Genomic DNA, 22318 nt, shown 5'->3' on the forward strand with positions numbered 1-22318 from the left:
GAGATAAGGAGAAATATGTGATGGGTACCATCTTACATAATTTAGAAAAAAGAAGTCCAAAGCCCTAGTGGTAATGAAAAATTGTACATAGCCATAATCCCAAATTTCATCGATGGACAACAACAGTCTACGAACACAATTGTAAGTCTTTTGAGTATGACTGTTCGAGCAATTACCTGAGGTAAGTGTTGTTCCTACTGTTTCCGTCAGAAGAGCATCAGGACCATGAGCAATCAGGGGTTAATTTTGCTTGTCTCTAGCGTCTTCTTCAACCCAAAAATTGAAATCAACTACATCAGCCGCAGGTGTGTACCCCATAGTGGTGCCCTCTCCTCTTATCTGATTCCCAATCCAGCTCTGTCTCTCCGCTCTGTTTCTCTCTCAAACAAAGGAAACAACAATTTGAACAAGCGACCTGCTCTATATCTCACGAAATTAGTCTTCAACAACAGCACATACGGGAGGACAATTTGACAAGAACAAATCAACCAAGAATCTAGCTTCTGCAGTGCCGTCCTCCAGCTTGAGTGCTTGACCTCCATCTGCTTTCCCGTTCGGTTTACTAGATCTTTTACACATCAAGCAGGTACTGCACAATTTTTTAAAAAGGAAAATACTAGTAATCAAAAGAAGGCACCAAGCGCAGGGACACACATCTGTGTACCTATACTTCCCCTGGCGTCCGTCAACGCAGCTGCCGTCGACGGGGAAGGATGGGCACCGTGGGAGCCTGCTGGCCGTGGGCAAGGACGGGCGCCAAGGCAAGGGTCCCACCTGGACATCGAGCAGACTCCAGCGTTCCCGAACGGGAATTTGTCCGTATCACCAAGGCAAGGGCAGCAAGAAATAAATAATCTCACCTCCTTCAACCATAAAATCACAAATCCATCGACGCCATAGATTTTTCCCTCCCAGCCCCAAATCCATCAAAGCGCGGGGTGAGCACGGGCTGCCTCATGCGAGCCAGTTATGTGCCGGAGAACAAATCTGTCACCGCCTCATCGCGAGTCGAATCCGTGAACGGGCCAACATACAGAGATGGGCGGAGCACACTTGCGGACGGAGATGGGTGCGACACGGATGGCGACAGCGATCAGGAGCTCCTCCATTCGAGCGCCGAGAAAAAGGGCAAAGTGAAGTCCAGGAAAAAAATAGGAAAAGGGAATGAATCACAAAAGCAAATAGAGGCAGGAAATTGAAAAATAGGATACGGTGCGGGTCGCCGGTGGTTGGATTCCCGGTGGGGGCGGCATGGTAGTTTCCCCGGAAAGGAGGCCACAAGGAGGCAAGGTGGACCGCTCGCGGGGATGAGCTGCTGATCCCACGGGGCAGTTGGTGCACGCGGTGGAGCGGGGGAACGAGCTCCGTGCGGTGGTGGACGAGAACAAGCGCCGTAGATGTGCCAGATGGAGGACGAGGACGGGCGCCGGCCGACCTCGCCCCCGCCGCGAGCCCTCCACATCCACGCGCTCGTCAGCCTCCTCCCATCTCTCCGGTCCGCGCGCCGCCTTGATTTCTCCCCACGCGCTTTGATGCAAGGGTGGTCTTGCGTCGGTATGAGCAGCAGGAGCCAGGTGTCCCTGCTCCCCCAGCCATCGTGGATTCTGGCTCCGTCCCGGGCCTCCCTCCGCACCGGACGAGTGTTCCAGCGCGTCGCCACAGGCGCTCTTCCGCGCGATACGATTCTGCGACGGAGATTTCGGGAGGAGGCGAGCGATGTGATGCGTTTGAACTGCGAGGAGAAGGAGAGGGCCAGTGGTGGGTGGCTTACCATGGTTCGGCACGGACGGCGTGCTGGATAGTCCGCTGCGGCGTTTGCCATTATGGAGGAGGAAGGAGGAGTGGTGGAGGGAATTAGCCAGGCACGAGTGTTTGATGGTGGAGGGGGTCGAGCGGGGCTCAGGTGGCAGAAAAGGAGGAAAAGTGGAGGGCTGCGCCGGCGCAAGGGATTTCGCTAGAGGCGCCGTCGAGAAGTGGTGCCGTCGCGTAGGAGGAGGCGGTGCAGGGACACGGCCAGCCGGCGGCGGAAGGAGGTTGGGGAGGGAAAAAGGGGACGGGTAGGGAAGATAGGTTGGAGGCGCAATGGAGAATGGCTACAGGAAGGCGGGGCTGTGGACTAATAAGTATTCCCCGTGTGACGGCGTTAGCTACTTCTGTTAGTAATTTGTGCTCTCTAGATGCAGTTTCATGCTCCCTATAGAAGATCTAATGGTTGGATGTGTATGCATAGCTATGCCCCATGGTAGCCCACTATTTCCCATATATATATATATATATATATATATATATATATATATATATATATATATATATATATAGGTCTGCTATTCTCGAACCGGTTCGAGAATAACTATTCTCGAACCCTTTCTGAACTTCCGTGTGTTTTCCTAGTGAACTTCTCGACGGAATACCAGAATTGCATGTTCGTGCGGACAGTATTTTCATGATGATTTTCAAACCGCTTATCGGATTGATGCGTATAATATACCGTTGGATTCGCACGGAAATTTCGCAACTTTTTCGTGTTCATTATTTTCCCAAATTCTATATTGATTAAAACTAATTTGAAATATACAAAACAACGTTTTCGCGGATTTCTCTATTTTTGTACAGTTTTGGGGTTCCAGTTTTCAAACCGTTTATCGGAATGATGCGTATGATATGCCGTTGGAAAGGTGCTGACTAGGCGCACCTTTTCGTGAAGAACACTTTTCTAAATTCTTTATAGTTTAAGAGCAGATTTGAAAATACGTGATTACGTTTTTCGAACTTCTCGGTTTTTCAAACTGTTTTTGGGACTTATTTCCGAACCACTTATCGGAATTTTCCAAATGATATTGCGTTGAAAAGATATTGATTAGGCGAATCTTTTTCATGTTGAATGTTTTTCCAAATTCTAAATGGTTTTAGTTTAATTTCGAAATACATAAAAGTGAAGATAACGTCGACACAAGAACATTTCGAAATTGGCTCATCTAGATTGATTAGGTGTGGCATTGCGATATGTTGGAGTATTAGTAGAGTTATATTAGTGCTAATTGTACGTTGAGTTGGTCGATTTGCGCAATCGGTGGTTGTACGGACGATTTCTATGCGTATGATTTCCGTCCAGAAAAACAGAGTGTATGAGGTGCTCGAATATAGAAGTGAACTTCCTTATATCTGTTAGTGAACTTCTGATCGCGGTATAAAAGTTTCAGGCATGTAATAAAATTATAGCGAACTTCTGTGGATGTGAACTTCTTCTCCCCTGAATCTGAACTTCCCGACGGACTTCAATATTGTACAGGGCGAACTTCCAAAACTTTGGTCTAGTTTGAAGTGAACTTCAGAAAATATAGCGAACTACCGTCGCATCCGCACTATCTCGAACTTCCCCTTATCTCGCATCCGAACTTCCGGACGGACCTCAACATTGTAAGGAGTGAACTTCCATTTCAAATATGAACTTCTATACGGGGAGTGAATTTCCGTATGGAGGTAAATGAACTTCCCGGTGGTGGCAAGTGAACTTCTGAAAATATTGCGAACTTCCACCTGTTCGAATTGAACTTCCGAGTTGTTTTGTCTTTTGTTCGAAGTGAACTTCCCAAAATAATGTGAACTTCTATTTTTTTGTGTTTGAAGTGAACTTTTCGATTTTCATGTTTAGTTATGCAGCAGCCTTCTGAACTTCTGAATTCGGCGAAAGTGAACTTCACCAATCTGCAAAAGCGAACATCTAAATTTAGGCGGATGTGAACTTCCCATTTTTTGAACTCTAGAAAAAAAATTCTAAACTTCTGAATTTTGCGAGTGTGAACTTCCAATTCTTTGCAGATGTGAACTTCCTGATTTTTTGAAATCTGGAGAATTTTATAATTTTAAAAATTTCGTGTATGTGAAACATCCAAGTTCTGCAGATGTGAACTACCGAGTCTTGTAGATGTGAACTTCATCTGGAAAGAAGGCGGCGGGGGTTCTTGCCGAGGACGAACGCGGCTCAGATATTCGGGCCTGTGGCCGGAGAGGGAGGAGGCGCGGAGATGCGGGGCAGCAGTCGGGGATGGAGGCGGTGCGGGGATGCGGGGCTGCCGCCGGGGCGTGCGGCAGGCGGTGTGGGCGGCGCGCAGGCGGGAGGTGGTAGGCGGCGCGCCGGCGGGAGGTGGTAGGCGGCGCGCCGGCGGGAGGTGGTAGGCGGCGCGCGGGAGGTGGGAGGCGGCGGCAGCTGGGGCGCACGGCAGGCGATGTGGGCGGCGTGCAGGCGGGAGGTGGTAGGCGGCGCGCGGGCGGGAAGTGGTAGGCGCCACGCGGGCGGGAGGTGGGAGGCGGCGCGCGGGCGGGAGGTGGGAGGCGGCGCGCGTACGGGAGGTGGGTGGTCTGGGGTTCGGTCGGGTTTGGTTCGGGGGGGGGGTCGAGAATAACTATTCTAGAACCACTCTTAAGGGGGGTTCGAGAATAGTTGGGCTCTCTCTATATATATATATATATATATATATATATATATATATGATCCTGAAGAGTTCTCGGGAGGAGAGCGCCGTAGAAAGACAAAAACACGAAAACGGAGGCTGCTGCAGAGAAGATTGGTGGGGGAAACTCCACCAGGATCATAGCCAGAGGGATCTCCACCTTCTCCAACATCTTCATCATCATCACCATGACCAAGAGGGAGTAGTCCACCTCTGGACTACAAGTTTGTGGCAATAGCTTGATCTATTTATATCATGTTCTTCATAGTTTTTAGTGCCATATGAGCTGCCTATCATGATTATGGTCATATTTGTAATACATATGTGGTGGATCCTTATTCTATGATATTGTTTTATGAGATCTGATCTTATTATATGGTGAGATGTATTGATATATGCATATTATGTACCATGTTCTTAAGTTTATGTTCTGATCCAATATATATGCAAGAGCGTGTGTGTGGTGATGTGTGTGTTAGATGGAGTAGCATGGTTTTAGTGTTTGGATAGTGACAATATGTTCAAGATCTATTATGGCTTTGCCTTTCTTTTTCTACCTCACTAGGGACAAAGTGAATGCTTATGCTATGTTCATCATGTGACAACAATGATGATCTTGTTTGTTCAAGGTAGCATATATTATATTCAAACTTCATGTCAAAGTACTTATTGCCATGCTCTTTTTAATTCTTAATACAAGAATGATGAAGTTTCTTTCTTGTGGAGTATAAGAGAGGTGTGTTGCATCATCTCTATGTTAGGACGTGATGCCTATATTAATTCTGATCTTACATATAATATTATCTGCACCTTCATATCTCATTGATGAATTGCTTTTTTGTCCACCACAACTTTAAGAGAGAATATATAGTCAAGTGAACCCATGAACACCGGTCCACTTTTTATCATAAGAAACGCATTTATATTGTTTTTACATTTTTTTATATTTGCACTATTTTAATCTGAAAATACAAAAATATTTACTTTTCTTATGTGCATCCAAAACACCAAAAACAATCAACCTCTTTACAGTTTTACTTAATTTTGTTATCTAGTTTAGTTTTTATTTGTTTTATTTCAACTTTTGTTATTTACTTACGCGAAACCTTGTGCTTGACAACCACACGGTGGAGTTGGGGACACAAGGCATTTACTTTACCTGCAGGATTACTTGAAGAAGAAAGAAGAATACACTCTTTCATCCAGTTCCCCGAGAGTTCGATATAAACCCTCGAGTCACCCTTGTGTGGAAGATACTCCCTTCATACAACACTCTGCACTTGGAGTCCCAACATATCAAGATCTTTTTGAGGTTGCTAGTAGCCGTCATCAAGAGTATTTTCTGGCGCCGTTGCCAGTGAGTAATCAAGCCACTCCATCAAGTCCCGTCAACCGCCATCAGATGCTTGCATAAACTGCCGTAGATAAAGTTGCAAAGTTGTTTTCTATCGGGTGCGTGACCAGCGATTCCGATGGGAGTAGCCCCCGAGTCTGTGGGCGGTGCTTGCAGCTACGCGTAGACTCAAATTATACTACTCGAAGAACTCAGTCTTTCACAGGTGGGGTGTCAGACGCTCGGAGTCAATAATACATTGAGGCGTTTACCGCTCAAAACTGATATTGTTTTCTTTGCAGCCTCCGAGTATTCGGGTGTATTTTTGTTATGAAGTAATAGCGCAGCCCCTGAGCGCCAGGTACGACGAAAGTAAATAAGAATTGAGTCTCGGAAGAGAAACACTTAGCTTTTTTGTCTAGTGCAACATAGTTGACGCGGAAGTAGGTCATGCGGAACGTAGTCGTCGGATCAAGTGGGTCCATGATATCAAGTCCCGCGCGTGGCGAGTGCCCGATGTTGAGTCCGCGCGCGACAGGTGGTGCACGATGACAAACATGGTTGATACAACAAAGTAGTTGAAGCATATCCCGTTCCATACTGGTACTAGGGCGAAAAAATCTACACGCAGATAACAGCACAAGCCAAAAAAAAATAGCTAAATAATTTTACGAATAGTAATTAATTAGAAAAATAGCACCCGGTGTTTTTTTTTTTTTTGAGAAACACAGTACAAACGTAGACGCTCACATACACGCGCATACACTCACCCCTATGAACGCACACACGCACACCCCGGTGTTTTTGAGAGTACACATGAATGATTTCTGGGTTTCCGATCCGATCACGCTTTGCGCTCAGCCTGAGCCGCTGGATGCATCATAGAAATTGTTATTTGCATGTATGTCACATAATCTGGAAAAGGCTTGCTACAATTGATATGTATGTATAGTATCTTGGAGGGACCATGTTTGCGGGTGTTTGCAGGCGAATAGCTAGTTAATTTTTACGAATAGTAATTAATTAGAAAAATAGCACCCGGTGTTTTTGAGAGTACACATGAATGATTTCTGGGTTTCCGATCCGATCACGCTTTGCGTTCAGCCTGAGCCGCTGGATGCATCATAGAAATTGTTATTTGCATGTATGTCACGTAATCTGGAAAAGGCTTGCCACAATTGATCTGTATGCATACTACCTCCGATTCAAGCAATAATGCACCCTCGTTTTACGTCCTTTTCGTTTCAAATATATAAAGATTGTTTGTATGAAATTAACATCATTAGAAAGCTTTTTTCAATACGAATCCAACGATACTAATTACATATAATATAATCAAGATTTTGTTGCTTAATTTTTATGGTTAAAGTTCGCCTTTGAATACGCGTGCGCCTTATTCCTTGGGACGGAGGTAGTAGTATCTTGGAGGGACCATGTTTGCGGCCGAACGTCTCGTTTTCGCACGGTTGTGCGGTCAAATCAGCGTCGTGGTGGTCGCCACGCGTGCATCATTATGATGGATGGGTCACCAACGTCTAGAAACATCAAGCATCTGTGCAAATGCATCTCAGCACACCATCATTATCAGCAATAACGTCATGTGTGTATTGAAAAAACTAACAAGTACTGGGAGGAGAAATCGAGTGGATCTAAATCCTTAGGTGTATAAATAGTAGCCTATCCTCGACTACAAGCCACTCGAGCATAGCCTCGAGAGCTACTCTTATCAGGAGCGTTGATCGGCACCCGATATAAAAATAAGAAGGGTATAATCTACAAATATTATTGGAAAAATTGAAGAAATCGAGTCGAGCAATTCCTTGGATGACAAGACTTCTGAGCCTATGCCCGGTTACAAGTACCCGACCATATCCTCAAGAGCTACTCTCATCGCAAGCGCTAATCGCGCACCCGATAGAAAAGAAAGCAGTCAACTACTTAAGTACATTTTTTTATAAACAAAAATAAAAAAATATATGCTGAAAAGATTAAAATTTGAGCCTATCCTCGACAACAAGTACTCGAGCATAGCCTCGGGGCTAGTTCCATCGAGAGCGCTCATCGCGCACCATAATCGTGCACCAGATAGAAAAATAAATATGTAGTATACATTCACAAAAGAAGAGTGAAAGGCGGAATAAATTAAAGTTTCGAGTCTATGTTCAGTGGTAAATACTTAGAACACAATCCCATCCTTTACTCCCATTGGGGACAACTGCATGCGTGTCCAATAGAAATGACCGAACAACTTTGGCTATTCTAACAACCAAACAAAGCATCTGATAAAAAAATCATAGACCGCGATAACATGTCTGTGAGTGGCCTAGTATTCGCACAAGAGTACGCTCTGCTAGAATAATACATATATCAACGATATGATGAAAAATCTCGACAAACGCGTTTGGTACGTTTAAACATTTAGACTCCACGGCCCGAGCTAAATTACACCAGTAACACGGATTTGTATCCGGAAACTCGGATTTGAAGTAGGTTCAGATGTTTTTACCCTCAGGTTCCCAATCCATCAGATGCACCAGGCTTGTTTACTAATAGCCCTATGCCAATGTAAACGGAGAACACTGAAGCAAAAGCCGAAATGTTTTTACTAACCCTAACCCTAACTCTAACTCTAATAAGCAATCAAATGAAACCAGCTTGAATACAACTTTGAGTTCATGCCACAAAAGAAGATGTATTCAAGCTGGATCTCAGGGGCTATTGGGTACTCGACAGAGTAACCCCCAATTTTGAGGTTCCCATGTGACGCCTTCAAGATTTTGTGACAATGCTAGGAGGATAACAAGGTCCTCCTAGCATTGTCACAAATATCTACACGGTCACCGGCAGTTCCAAGAAGAAGGCAGTTGCCACAATCACTGTCCTGCTATCTATACGCTTCACACCACGCCACTTGCAACAAGAGAGTAAATGAACAGCAAAACGGAAGACAATGTGGTCAAATTCAGATAGCAACATAAACTTGAAAACATTACTTGGGTGATAGCAACACAAGCTTCAAAACACTCAGGTTAAAAGCCAACCCCATGCTGATTAGTATTCAGTACCAAACCCAAGCCAGAGTAACACCAGATGACCAAGAGATCCAATAAATCTCACTTTCCCCCAATACCACAAGCTACTGCACTCGTTGTTCCAAGCAACATTACCTACATTATCGTTTTTTTGTGAAAAATCGAAACTATATAGAAAGCATACATATCAGGCAAGTATCTTGGTCATGTGCAAGATCTGAGGGTTGGCCTCCCCACCTATAGCACCTCTATACAAAGCCAATCAGCAGGCGTCTTCATGATACCATGGAGGCAGGCAATAGCCGCTGCACCTTTGACTTCGATGGCAGCACATATTCACATCAAACCACTACAAACCCTGTTTCGCCTCCTATATAGGTGAGGTATGGAGTAGCAACGGCACCCTTTTCTCTCAATGCACAAGTGGCGACCTGTTGTTGTTAATCCCCATTGAGAACTACCACGACAAGGAGATGTGTCGCAATCCTTGAGTTCCTTACCAATGGTGTATGATCGGTAGCCACAGCCATCTCGTACAGGCCTGACCCAATAAACATCTGATATGTAGTGCACCAAAATATGCTTGTCCACTTTGCTTGCAACTGATAACTATGCACCAACACTTCTGCATTGTACAGCAGAAAGGCATAACCAAGCTGCCATGAGCCAAGGGGATGCAATTCATGAAACTTCCAAAATTTAACCCTGTTTCAGCCATATGTGACAAGCTTTCCTGATCACTGTGGAGGAGGCTGCAGGGACTGGGGTTGTGTGTTATAGTGAGCATAAGACTGAGAGTACATAGGATTCATCATGCTCTGCAACAGATCATCACGTTAGCTCCACTTGAAACGGTTTTCCGATCAAAAAAACATTGAACACATGGAAATAGATGAACCACCTGCGACTGAAGATGGCCAGGAGCACCCATCCCATAATGCATCTGAGAAGACTCGTCTTGTGATGGGTCATTGTATCCCGCTTGTGTAAACATTCCATGTGAACCATGGGCCATGTGATCCTGGATCGTACAAACATGCTTTAGTCCAAAGAGCATCAAGTTGTTCAGGGAAATGCATCAAAAGAAAAATTAGATGTACTCCACCTTGCCAAAATGTACTGCATATAAGCTTTTTAAAAAGTCAAGCGGTATAAAGTTTGACCAAGTATGTACTCCCTCTAATTCACATTACTTGCCACTAGTATGGATGTATCGAGAACAAAATATGTCTAGATACATCTATATTAGTGGCAACTAATATGGATCGGCGGGAGTAGTATAATATATCGTTCGACTTTTCAAGAAACTTGTATGCACTATATTTGGTTATGAACTGCAAAAAAGTACCTGAGATACAATATCATTTGTTGCACCCATATGTGGGTATCCTGGATGCGCACTTTGGTTCAAATAATTCCCAGGATATCCAGATTGGGGCCCTTGTGTATATTCAACACCATAACCACCTTGAGAAGCCTGCATATCACAGTTAAATTCTTTTCAGAAGCCACTTCAAGACTAATAGTGAGGTTTAAACTTTTGCATAATACAAAGCATCGGCTTATACAAATTCCAGAGCCGCCGATCAATCCGAAAACAGTAGAAAAACATTTTTACAGATGGGAAACAAACCTGAGTAGAAAAATCTGCAATGTTGTATGCCACGTGAGATCCTTGACTCTTAAAATCATCTCCAAAGAAGTCCTAATGACCCAGAAAAAATATATTTAGCCAAAGGGATGAAAAGTAAAATAGTAATGCATGCATCTTTAGTTGCCACTACCTGAGACATTCCACCAACGGTAAATCCATCGCGGAACGTTTGACTGAGACCTTGAACAGGCATCTATTTTGGAAAGGCAAATGTTAGTGTTGTTCTATTGTTACTTCATGGAATATTACAGTGGAGAAACAAACAAACCTGTGTCATCAGTCCAGGTTGGGACATCGGGCCTCCACCAGAAGGCTGACTGCTCGGGTTCTCCAAGCCAGGATAGTTATAAGTTGGCCCCATAGCTTGCTGAGAGTTCTGTTGATGAGGAGGAAGGTGCCCACCAATAGGGCCAGCAGTATTTGCACGAGGAGCCCCAAAGTTTCTGCTACCAGGTTGAGGCACCGCTGGAACAGCTCCAATGGCTCCATGCAGGGATCCCCGGGTAGGAATTGCATAGGGTTGAGAATGAGGAGACCCAGGAAATGGAGGAAATGGCATACGGGGTAAAGGATAGCCTGATGGGTGCACACCAGGCTTGTGAGCACCATTTGGCGGCCCAAATGGAACAAACGGGTGACCTGAAATTTTGGGGGGAAGAATAGTGTGTTAGAGAAAAGAGTTAATATAGAACCTTTGTTAATAAAAAGGAAAAGGACAGTTCACTAAATATAACTGTACCAACCTTTTCCCCTACCACTTCTCTTATCTACTGAGCCTGCTGCGCCGAAGGTAGATCCATGCATGACACCTTGACCACCACCCAGGAACAGTCTCCGATCATTGTAGATCTACCCGCAAATATAAAATTGAGAAACAAGTTAAAGGAAAAGGAAAAGGAAAGAAGACAATGTTTTCCAATAGTTATCTTGAAGAGGAATCTATTCACCTTTTTGGGTTTTTGAAATTGCACCATACTCTGCTTCAAGTTGTTCAAAGGTCCCTCTACCAAGCACTCATGCTCCTAAAAACACAGATGTTATAATGTTATTATATGCTCCATCCGTCTCTATTTACATGGGGCCACGTATTCGAGGTTCAACTTTGACCAACAAAACGTAGGTTATTTGACACAAAAAATTACATTACACAATTCATATTTAAAAAACTTTCCAACAGGTTAGTTTTTATGACATGTAAGTATGTAACCATATATTACAGGTCAAATTAAGGGTCAAAACTTAATCACAAAATACAATGGCTGCTCGCTTAGAACTTTCAGATTCCAATTGATATGTATTGAGGGAAAGGCAAATACCTTGTAATGTGTCAACAAGCTATTCCAAAGAGGTTGCTTGCTTAGAACTTTCGGATTCCCAAGAACGACTATACCATACCGAGCACGAGTTAATGCAACATTTAACCTGCGTGGATCATTGAGAAACCCAATACCCTGAAAAGGCATGAAAACACAGTATATATTGTCATTTAAACAAATAGTTGCTCATCAAGGACTAGCTAAGTAACACCGCACAAATTAATAAACATCAAGGCTCAGTATATACCAAATGCACTATAAGGAAAAACATGAATGGATAGATGTTTTAAATAACAATATACTAGTAGAGGTTCTTTTACAGCATTGAGTGTCAACTTCTACAAGTTGCAAAAAAATACTCCACTACATAGAAAGCAAATGCCAATATACAAACTGATAAAACCAGACAATTAAATAACTCAGCATTATATTTTATAATGACGAACTCAAGATTGGATGGGACGTATGTAGGATGCTACAATTATAAATTACCAGCATGTCAGACAAAATAGTCACAGGAATATTATAGGGCAAACATGATGGAACAAAAAAACACCTGGTGTTCATTGCTTCTAACACAGGACAGAATAATGTAATCTTTTTCTCTTCCCTGAAAGGAGTCGACACTTGCCACCTGAAACAAATACAAATAATATAGCAAAAAACTTCCAATATGAGGGGCAAACAAACAATATAGTTGCATGTTTTATGGTTCACCTCAATTTCCTTATAAAGCTGTTGGCGGAGAGAGCCATTCCTTGACATATAATTTACAATATACGCCCTTTGCCCTTCATAAGGTGTGATAACTCCAATCTGCACATTAAAAGATCCATGGGTACACATCCAGTTCCAAAAGCATATATTATGTCTTTCATAAATCATAATGAAGGGGGCTAGTGCAAAAACTTTTAAATGACAAGTAATCATCTTTACTCAGTACACACCTGGCTTGGCACAACACCACTTCTTAAGAATGTAGTCACAATTTTCTCTACATTTGCAGCTTCAGTTCTATTGAGGTAAGATGTCCCACTAGCACTTATCTCTTCTACTCCCATCTATAGAAAATCAGTATATGAATTAGTATATATATATACAGGAGAATCGTTTGTGCGTATGAAAAAAAAGCAAGCAATTGTCCAAGAAGGTACCTGCACATAGAAGAACATGGGTCGATTTGGAACAGGCCAAGGAAAATCAATTCCAGTTGTTTGCCTTTCATTTATAGTTACTCCATTTTGCAGTGTGCCTTCATAGAAACAGTTGGACGGAAATTCTGAAAGACAAGGGTGCATTCTATATTGGACCTGTAAATCAGGATGATTAATTAATAACATTAGCTTTGAACTGAAATATTTCAGATTTTGGCTGCAATGTTGTAATGATTGGTTTGATGTAGAGGCTGGGCCTGTATTCTCCCAATATCTAGAAAAAACTCTTGTCATAGAATGTTAACAGTTAATCATTGCAGTATTATAATTTAAAACTCGGGTATAACTTGGCGGAGTTGACAACTCATTCGTCATGAAACTTATTTCCACTAAATTCGATATTCCAAAGTAACATGAGTGGGAAAAATTATATGCACTTCCAAGGAAATGAGAGTACATGAAGTAACATGTTGCATGGAGCACAAAAAGTAAATGCAATTTTGTTCTGCATCAAATAACATACTCTTACGTATTTTATTAAAATAATATAATGTATAATAAGAGAGCAGCTTAGGAGTCTTAAATGTGATAAATAAATTACTGCACATATATCTTGACAATTCTCTCCACAAAATAATACTCCCTCTGTCCCGAATAACTGGTCGCAGATTTGTTTAGATATGCATGTATCTACACATTTATAGACACATGTGAATCTAGACAAATCTGTGACATCTAATTCAAGACATGAAAATAATAGTACGACAAAAAAAACATATTAACAAAATGATAACGCTACTATGGAAAAAGAAAGGCAACAATTACCTGTAGCCTGAATGGCTTGACTCCAAGGATAACAAGGCGCTCAAAGAGAGATTGTGCTAATCCTGCTCGTGCTGCCTTTTTGCACATGATGACAGGACCCAATTGGCAATGATCTCCAACAAGAACAACCTACATGGATCAAAAAGGTATGAATAAACATAATCAAGTTAGCCTAAATGAACTCAATAATTATGTTTTTACCTGCTTGACACCAAGAACCAACGGAATAAGACATTCCGGCTCTGTTGCCTGTGTAGACTCATCGATAAGAACCTGCCAGTAGCCATTTAAACCGCTTCAGGATATAATACAGAACAAATACGGGCACTTGCCTAAAAACAGTGAAAGAAGTAGATAAATCAGTACCTGGCGAAAACGGAAGTTTGACAAACGAGGGTCTCCAGCACCAACACAAGTGCAGCAAATCACATCAGCACTTTGTAATATCTCTCTTTCAGTGGCTCGTTTTAGTGCCTTGTACTTTTTCTCATCACTGCTCGATAATTCCCCTGTAAAAATAGAACATAACCACAAAGAGCTCTCAGCCAACAAATTGCAGTTATATTGAGTCTCTTCGAAGAAAATGTCAAATCACGGATCATGCTTGTCGGGAACAGATAAAACACCTTGTTCATCTTTCAGTTGCTGTAGCTTATGCATTTCGCTCTTTTCAGAATTATCGAGATGCCGAACCTATATAATTGCAAAAGCACATGATTGACGTCCACCAAAAGGTTAATTTGGATGCAAGAACTCGATAGATAGGAATCAAGAGCATACCTGATAATGAAGTGTCAGATGCTCAACAGGTGATGAAACAGCTTCTCTAGATTTCGCACAGAGCCTAACAACCTGGAGTAGAGTATTCAACCACAGTTACTCCTTGAAAATAAATAGAACTAATACATCATCAATTGCACTGTGTAGTCTACTACACGTTATCAGAGCACGTGTGTAGTGTGTACTCTGTCCAACTATGATATCTCCGATTCATATTAATTGACTTCAATATGGATGTATCTAGAACTAAAATGTGTCCAGATACATTCATATTAGAGTCAATTAATATGAACCGGAGGGAGTATGTTCTTTTCAATTATTCTTGCAATCACGTGAAGCATACGAGCGCTAACTAAAGAGTATAATAGTTGCAGTGCTCTATAGACGCCATACTCAATTGATAAGCAGACGATTTCAAAGGCACAGATGGGAAACAATAGATGATCAACTTAAACAGTAAATGCATCATATTCACCTTGAGACCTGTTGAGCTTATCTTCTCTGCCAACTGATCAACAGCAACATTACTTGGTGCACATACAAGGACCTGAGATTTCAAAACAGATACAGAAGATCAAAATAGTAGTTCCAAGCTGTAACAACACATCAAATGTACAACATGCCTTCTTTTTACCTGTCCTTGACCTTGTTTTGCCATGTGGTACACGATTGCAGCTGATGTAACAGTTTTCCCAGTGCCAGGTGGGCCTTGAATCAAACTAACGGGCTTCTGAAGAACACTTTTAACTGCCAAGACCTGAATACACATGCCACTCCCAAACATCAGATCAACAAGAAGACAGACATAAGTTTGCTTAAACTACTTTAACATCAATAAAGCTATAGCAGTGCAACAGGTGTGTGCCTCCGCCCCAAGTTTAAGTTACATAATTACTCTTTCCAATTGAAACTACACGATGTTCTACACTTACACGGTCTCCAAAAAACTACTTTGAGCAATTTTTGTGTAATATTACCTCCGTTCCAAAATGTAAGCCCTTTTAGAAAGCTAGCTTTCTAAAAAAAAGGCTTATATTTTGGAACGGAGGTGAACCACTTATCCATGAACATATGCAAGTTAAATATTATAAAAGAGCATTGTGAGGTGAACCACTTATCCATGAACATAAGTACACCTAACCAATAAAATATATTTCATAGTGGTCAAGGATAGAAAAGTTTGACAGCACGCTTCCTAGTTCCAAGGACATCTTCTATTTTGGAAACAGATGTAGTCCATATAAGAACCCTATGGGACGTCCTAGAACAAGGAGAGCACTTTACCAATCTAAGCCAAGAAGGCATGTTGCTATAAGAAGCACTAATTAAAAGTAGCATGAACAGGGAGAGCAGTTCACCAATCAAAGCCATGAAGACATGTTGCTATAAGAAGCACTACTAGAAGTACCAACACACCAACATCAGAATACCTGGGAAGCATTTAGTTCTGGAAGTCCAGGTGCACCAAAGCGTTTTGGCAGTGTATTACGTATTATCTGATGCTCAACTTCGTGGCCCAAAAGATGGTGGTATATGTATCTGTGTAGAAGGAATATAAAAAAAATAAGAATTTGCTGAAGGATATAGTCATATGACTATGACATATATTGTGAATTATTGTGAATAAACCAAGAATCCAAGTACAAACTTAAAAATGGAAACATCCTGAAGACTAAATCCCCTGCCTTAAACCCCATATCCAAATAAGGTAAGCCCTAAGCAATAAGTTCTAGTACTTAAAGAGAACAACCAATGGACGCACAACTAAACAACTCCTTGTGTTCTTTCATAATGCTGGTTAAGCAACTTTGAAATAGCTTCAAGGGTAAACTGAGGTACTTGTTGGATTTCATGTTGATTTCCCTTCAAGTCAAACTAACGAAGCATGCATCCATGCCCACGAAGGAAACATACATTAGTAATCATAGAACTTACCCACTGACACTTGTCTCATCTACAGCAAAAGTCTTCATTGCCCCTTGCATCCTATCAAAGCTAGTACTCTTCCAAACAAAATCCACACTGAATCCATGGTTCAATTCAACAGGAACACCCTGAAATCCAGAAAGGTTTAAGGTGGAACTACACAAAACTGAGGGAGTGTTAAAAAAAAACAACAGTGAACTGACTCTATACCTGACTAGCACGAAGCTCCAGTGCTACCTCCTCTTGTGCAGTGAGTTTAATCTGTAAGGAAATAATTAGCATGGGTGCCAGCATAGAAATAACTCTACCAAGGTTAGGGTATAGATACCAATTACCAAACGACATGTTTATAGTACACATACCACGTGCCCCACAGATTGCCATGCAGGGTGTGAAGTACCACCAGAATATCTCAGACGCAGCTCATCTCCAGGGACAAGTCTCAATTCATTATCTTCCTATTATTTAAAATTGATTTCCCGAGATTAACAGGTGTCGTTTGGTAACAAGTGCAGTTAAAAATAGTCATGAAAATTAGGAAACTACAAGAGGATAACGATCAAGGAGGCTCTGTATTCAGAACCATATGCATTTCCTTCCTCAAACAAACCTTTGGAAAGACAAAATATGCAACACGCTTCTTGTTCAATCCAACGTCCCACCGCACAGTTAGACTGTCCTTGCTCTGTGACTCCTTCATCATCTACAGTAAAACAATAAGAGGAAATGAAACAAAACAAATCAGTTCTATGTGTGTAGCAGGTGTCCTGCTAAAGAAATACAAGCACATTCAGAAAATATTGGCAAAATGCAGTACCTTGTCATAGTCAGCCTCAAGCTTTATCAGCGGAGCAAAGACATTTTGATACTGGCAGAAACAATAAAGGCATTCTAGTTACAGTGCCAGTATACACAAGAAGATTTAAAGTAATTACTGACACACCAAGATATAAGATAGCTGAAATAAGCTCAAGGAACAAATGCCCGCGGACAATTTCAAAACCTGGTAAGCATCTTCATACTTCAAAACCACTGGCTGAGGTTCATCATCAACACCAGGCTTTTCAAGATCTTCAAGAGAAGCATCAGGATTTGTTTTCCAGAGCTCTTCTACTTTGTTAATTTGCTGGGCACTAATTTGACGGGCTCTCAGCTGCTCCTGTTCTGAGGGAACCTGGAAGTTGTTCAGTTATTAGATAGAGAAGGAAATGGTAACAGCAAATATGTATAGACACTCACTACCAAACAAAATAAAAAAGGAGAAAAATTTTACCTTGACAAGCCATGATAAGAAACACCTGTCGTCAATAAGAGGACACCACTGACTGAGATCCCAGTTCATATCCTTCAATGCATTAACATTCAAACAGGGCTCTCTGCACAGAAGAACAACAACATTCTCTGCCTTTGCTGATATAAAACCAAGAAGGAATACATTCCGACAGCCACAATTGTAGCATTCAAGGATTGTTTCACCCAGAGGGCTATCCTTGTGAAGGCAAACTTCCTTATGTTTTGCTCTAACCTGTGAAAAATAAACAACACATATACACTATAAGATATAACTAGTAAGATAGCCAAAATGGATAACAATTTCTTAATATAAGCAGGTGGAAGCATGGATTTTCTTGTGGTATGACTGACAAATGTTGCTTACTCTCAAAATGCTTATTGGTGGACAGAACAAGGTTAATTGTTATGATTAGTATAGCTATTTCTAGAACACCAATAAGCAATTCTTTCTAGAAGACACATAACTGAATCAGAGTTTACTTAGGATAATCCCCATCCACATATATGACAGGAAAAATATATAATGTAAATAACAGAGTATGCATCAATATGCATCGTATAGAATCATATGCATACAGCAGAAAAGGTATCTCCAAAGGGGTCATAATATAATAAACAATGGTAGCTAGGCATACAGGAACAAAGTAAAATTTACCAACATTTTTTTAGATCTTAGCACTACCTGACAGGTGCTGTGACCTATTGGACAATATGCACTACCCCTGGTTATGAGACAATGTTGGATACAAAAATATATCTCTAAAAATGTTGAACCATTTTCTGTGTATCCTAGGCAATTTGAGATGATCTTGCATACAAAGTGAATATAGTTTGCAGAAAATTGTACACCATGGATATTGTGAACCGCTGCCCAAATTAACTGTGCTTGCAAGATTGGATAAACATATGTAACGTCCTATTCCTGAAATCTTAAAATATAAAATACAAAAGTAACAACAGAAAACAGCAGGAGAGGAACCAATAAAGCACGTTCACCTATTTTGCCGGCCTCGTGACAAACATTACCAAAAAAAAACTAAATAACTATAAACGCTGTCAAATTTCAAGCTGGGTTAGTCTACTCCGAGGGGAGAGAAAAGTAACTTGACTTTAGACAAATTATATACGGGAATTTTCACATGCCCACATTCTGCGTCAGCAGCAGATGACTAACAATAGACTAAAGAAAATATTGAATGTAAGTACCCTAAACAGAAGACATCAATGATCAATTCAACATACATACGTGATATATATTATTTACTAAGCAACTTCCTCCTTTCCTTATCAAGATAAATTACAAATCGCTAACCTAGAATCAGTCTCGGGTTACAAAAACTATAGCCCCATAGAAGTGGCAACTGTATCACGTTGTTAGCTCATCGACTAATCCAACACTAAGAAACGCACCATGCTACAGGAGAATCCTTGTTGAAACAATGTAACAGATTTCACGGTAATTTTCTACTTCAGTCCTACAAGCTTAAGAATAATAATCAAATAATCGAGAGAGGGTAGGGGTCGCACCAGGTGGTTAACGATGTGGGAGCCAGAGGTGTTCCCCCTCGAGTTGCAGAACCACTTGCGGCAGGACGGCACGTTGCAGCGGGCGACACATGCGGGGTTGTGGATCCCGCAGTAGCGGCAGGCGTGCTCCACGAAGTCGCCCTTGCCGTAGTCGTAGCCGTCCTCCCCTGCTCCTGCACCGGGAGGCTCCTCGAAGCTGAGGGAGGCGACCCCCGCGGCGAGCCCGTCCGCCGCTGACGCCCGTGCCTTGGACGCGGACGAGCGGGGCGAGGGCGAGGAGGACGAGGCCGGTGGGGTGGAGTCCTGCGGCGCGAGATCGGGGTCGGGCGAGGCGTCGGGCGGCGGAGGCGGCGCCGGCCAGGACGAGGATGGTGAGGAGGTGACGGGGGCCGGAGGCGGCGGCGCGGATCGGGCGGGCTGGGAGAGCTCCGGGAAGTCGGGGTACTCGAAGTCGTCGCCCTGCGTGTTGAACTCGAGGAAGGTGTACGCGTCCCCGGCGGCGGAGGCGGAGGGGTCCGGCTGCGAGGCGGTCTCGTAGAGGTCAGCGGCCGCAGCGGAGGAAGGCGGCTGCGTCGCCATGAGCAGCAGCTAGGGTTAGGGTTTTGGCGCAGGATGGGGAGGCAGGGAAGGAGACGGGGCGAATCGGGAGGGGAGAGGAGAGGAGGACTCGGGGAGGAGAGAGATGTTGAGGTAGTGGGGGATTTGATTTGATTTTAACCCTGCGGGGTGGCCTCTGATTCTGGGTGCACGAGGGGAAGCAAATGGAGTCGCGTTACAACGCGACGGTTGTTCCCGTGGACCCCGCTTGCCAGCCACGGATAATGTACACTAGATTTAGATGTGCGCCTTGGCGCACGATCCCGTGGAACTCATGTCAATGTCTATTTCGTATAATTGCGATAAAAATAGCTGCCAATATGACAATCCATTGCTTATAAATTTGAAGCACACGTACAAAGTCTTTTCTCTAAACAGAGTATGGCAAGTAGCAGAAAGTACGAAGAACTAAAAATAAGAGCGGAGATAGCAGCATGAAGCAAAAGCATTCCTACACAACGAAAGGCACGGAAGGGTGGAGCTACCACCTAGAAGAGATGCAGAAGACAACCATCGCATTCTACGCTTGATTTATATGTACAATACATAGCAAAAGAGAAGAGGATAAGCACCGGTGACCCATGTCACCTATTAGACAACTTTCCTGAAAAGTAATTCACGTAACAATCAACATTAGGTCTGACTTGATGGTAAGCAATATAGAGTTGGTATCATTTTAACATGAACGGTTCAAACTCACCTAACGGGGAATCAAGTGATGTTTTTCTTGCCATCGGCATCGAGCACGTCTTCCCTGTGGTTTGTTCCATATCTGCAAGTATATCTATGTTAAACAAATGCAAAAGTGATCGGTGAAGAAGTACCCACTTTTTATCAGTTAGCATAGGCAGATATTCGACCGCTGTTTGTGGGATAACCGGTGTATCTGGCACATATGTTATCCGGCCATCAGCTCAACTGCATGTCCATTGGCTTCACTGTGACGAACTGAAGGCATCGTAACATGTAAAACATGACCTACAGAGAAAGGAAGATAAATACAATTAATCGACGTATGTTAAGAAGAACAAAAAACAATGTGTGAAAACATGACCTAGAGAGAAAGAAAGATAAATACAATTAATTGACGTTCTCAAGAAGAACGAAAAACAATGTGTTAAGGAGCGATGGTAACACCACCTTTAAACCTAGAACGGTTTGAATCAATGATCAGCTTGTGTTGTTTTCGGTTAGCTGCAGCACAGGCAGAGGAAACGAGCAGCAACGAAAGTCTTCTTTCTCGGAAACAAACACAACAATGGACGACATGTTAAAGAATAGTAGTCGAAGATAGCGAAGAATAATATTATTTGGGTACAAAGAGATATACTCCTTCTTATAAGCCAAGGAAGCCTACGCCGTTGCATAGGTATAGCGAGGGTTCCACGCAGTTCATCGCTAGCCTCCATGGTACTGTAATTGTAGAGTAGATTGTGATGACCCAGCGTACCACTGCATGGTGTAGTACACAAGTCGTTGACATAACACAAGTGAAACACCGTTCCACCCATATTACATCTCTCAGAGTGGTACAACAGAAACATATGCGAGTCCAAGGTATGTCTATAGAAGTACACACGAGCTGTTTACATAAGATCAACACAACCTCCTACTATACAGGTGAGGTAAAACTTCAAATAAAGCTCCGGAAGAACGACTCGTAATCTATCTTATTGCTAACTCAAGTTCAAGAGCTACTTGGCTTGCTATAGAAATCTAGCTACTTAGGTGCTAGGATTAGGGAAAGATTCCCTTCTATTGCTAGTCTAGGTTTCCATTATAACTGATGCAGGAGTTGACTCCATTGACTTCGTTGATTGGATTCTTCATCTTGTTGCAGTTGACTCCTTTGTCATCGAGTTCCACGGTAGTTTCTCCTTCGGTGCATTGCTCTAAGAAGGGGGTTCAAACGAGATAGAATGAGTACGAGCGTACTCAGCAAGTTCATATTAGGGAATATGTGTATCATGCACTAGCTACAGCCATAGACCAGAAAGTCATAGGCCAATGCAAGTTTTCATAAACATTTCTTCAAAAGGTTTATTTTATTCTGAAAACTATGCCCGTCGGTCTTCACAGAGTTGACCGAACTTCGTGGAGTTCCTTTCCTGCCGCGTTCGCAGCTTCCTTCCCGAACAGGGAGTGACAATCACAATTCGGTATCCTCTCGCAGAGGTGCGTTACTTTTCCCATAAGAGAACTTATCCTTGTTGCCAACCGAGTAGCATGCTCGTCCACACTTCCTTTGGTGTGAGGCCGGTGTAAGATCCAAGCCCACACCGCCTTCTCCGCGACCGCAAACCCACCCTTTTGTCCACCCGCACACCTCCGGTAGACTTCCCCGATAATACGGCTTTACTCATGGTGTACTTTGGACAATCCTTCATAGATCGTAGAGCCATCATCACTAATGGATGGGGATTTAAAAGG

General features: G+C 42.6%; 1 protein-coding gene across 2 annotated transcripts; it reads right to left on the reverse strand.

Annotated features, from left to right (window-relative positions):
* Window positions 1–9257: 9257 nt before the first annotated feature.
* On the reverse strand, window positions 9258–19965 carry LOC124675041 (regulator of nonsense transcripts 1 homolog). Of its 2 annotated transcripts, none has more exons than XM_047211104.1 (29): window positions 19292–19965; window positions 17745–17996; window positions 17475–17645; window positions 17289–17339; window positions 17082–17174; window positions 16834–16929; window positions 16682–16732; window positions 16481–16599; window positions 15976–16084; window positions 15180–15302; window positions 15021–15092; window positions 14546–14617; window positions 14392–14458; window positions 14132–14274; window positions 13967–14038; window positions 13766–13894; window positions 12941–13096; window positions 12734–12847; window positions 12504–12602; window positions 12343–12420; window positions 11787–11921; window positions 11418–11492; window positions 11226–11319; window positions 10739–11109; window positions 10601–10663; window positions 10450–10521; window positions 10165–10293; window positions 9718–9837; window positions 9258–9634 (listed from the first exon to the last, which is right to left on the reverse strand). In XM_047211104.1, exons 1-29 carry the CDS (start codon window positions 19868–19870, stop codon window positions 9554–9556), a joined length of 3786 nt encoding a protein of 1261 aa, XP_047067060.1. In that variant the 5' UTR covers window positions 19871–19965; the 3' UTR covers window positions 9258–9553. The 2 variants fall into 2 exon arrangements, with proteins under 2 accessions (XP_047067060.1, XP_047067059.1); XM_047211103.1 differs by having other exon boundaries at window positions 11214–11319; window positions 19292–19964.
* Between the last annotated feature and the right edge of the window lie 2353 nt (window positions 19966–22318).

The sequence above is a fragment of the Lolium rigidum genome, chromosome 7, assembly GCF_022539505.1.
Source record: "Lolium rigidum isolate FL_2022 chromosome 7, APGP_CSIRO_Lrig_0.1, whole genome shotgun sequence".
NCBI lineage: Eukaryota > Viridiplantae > Streptophyta > Magnoliopsida > Poales > Poaceae > Lolium > Lolium rigidum.

Coding starts and splice junctions, on each gene's coding strand:
- LOC124675041 (XM_047211103.1), bottom strand. CDS start 19,870: ATGGCGACGCAGCCGCCTTCCTCCGCTGCGGCCGCTGACCTCTACGAG. Junction 16,930..17,081: donor CATATTTTGTCTTTCCAAAG/GTTTGTTTGAGG, acceptor TTTAAATAATAG/GAAGATAATGAATTGAGACT. Junction 12,421..12,503: donor AGCTTTATAAGGAAATTGAG/GTGAACCATAAA, acceptor TATTTGTTTCAG/GTGGCAAGTGTCGACTCCTT.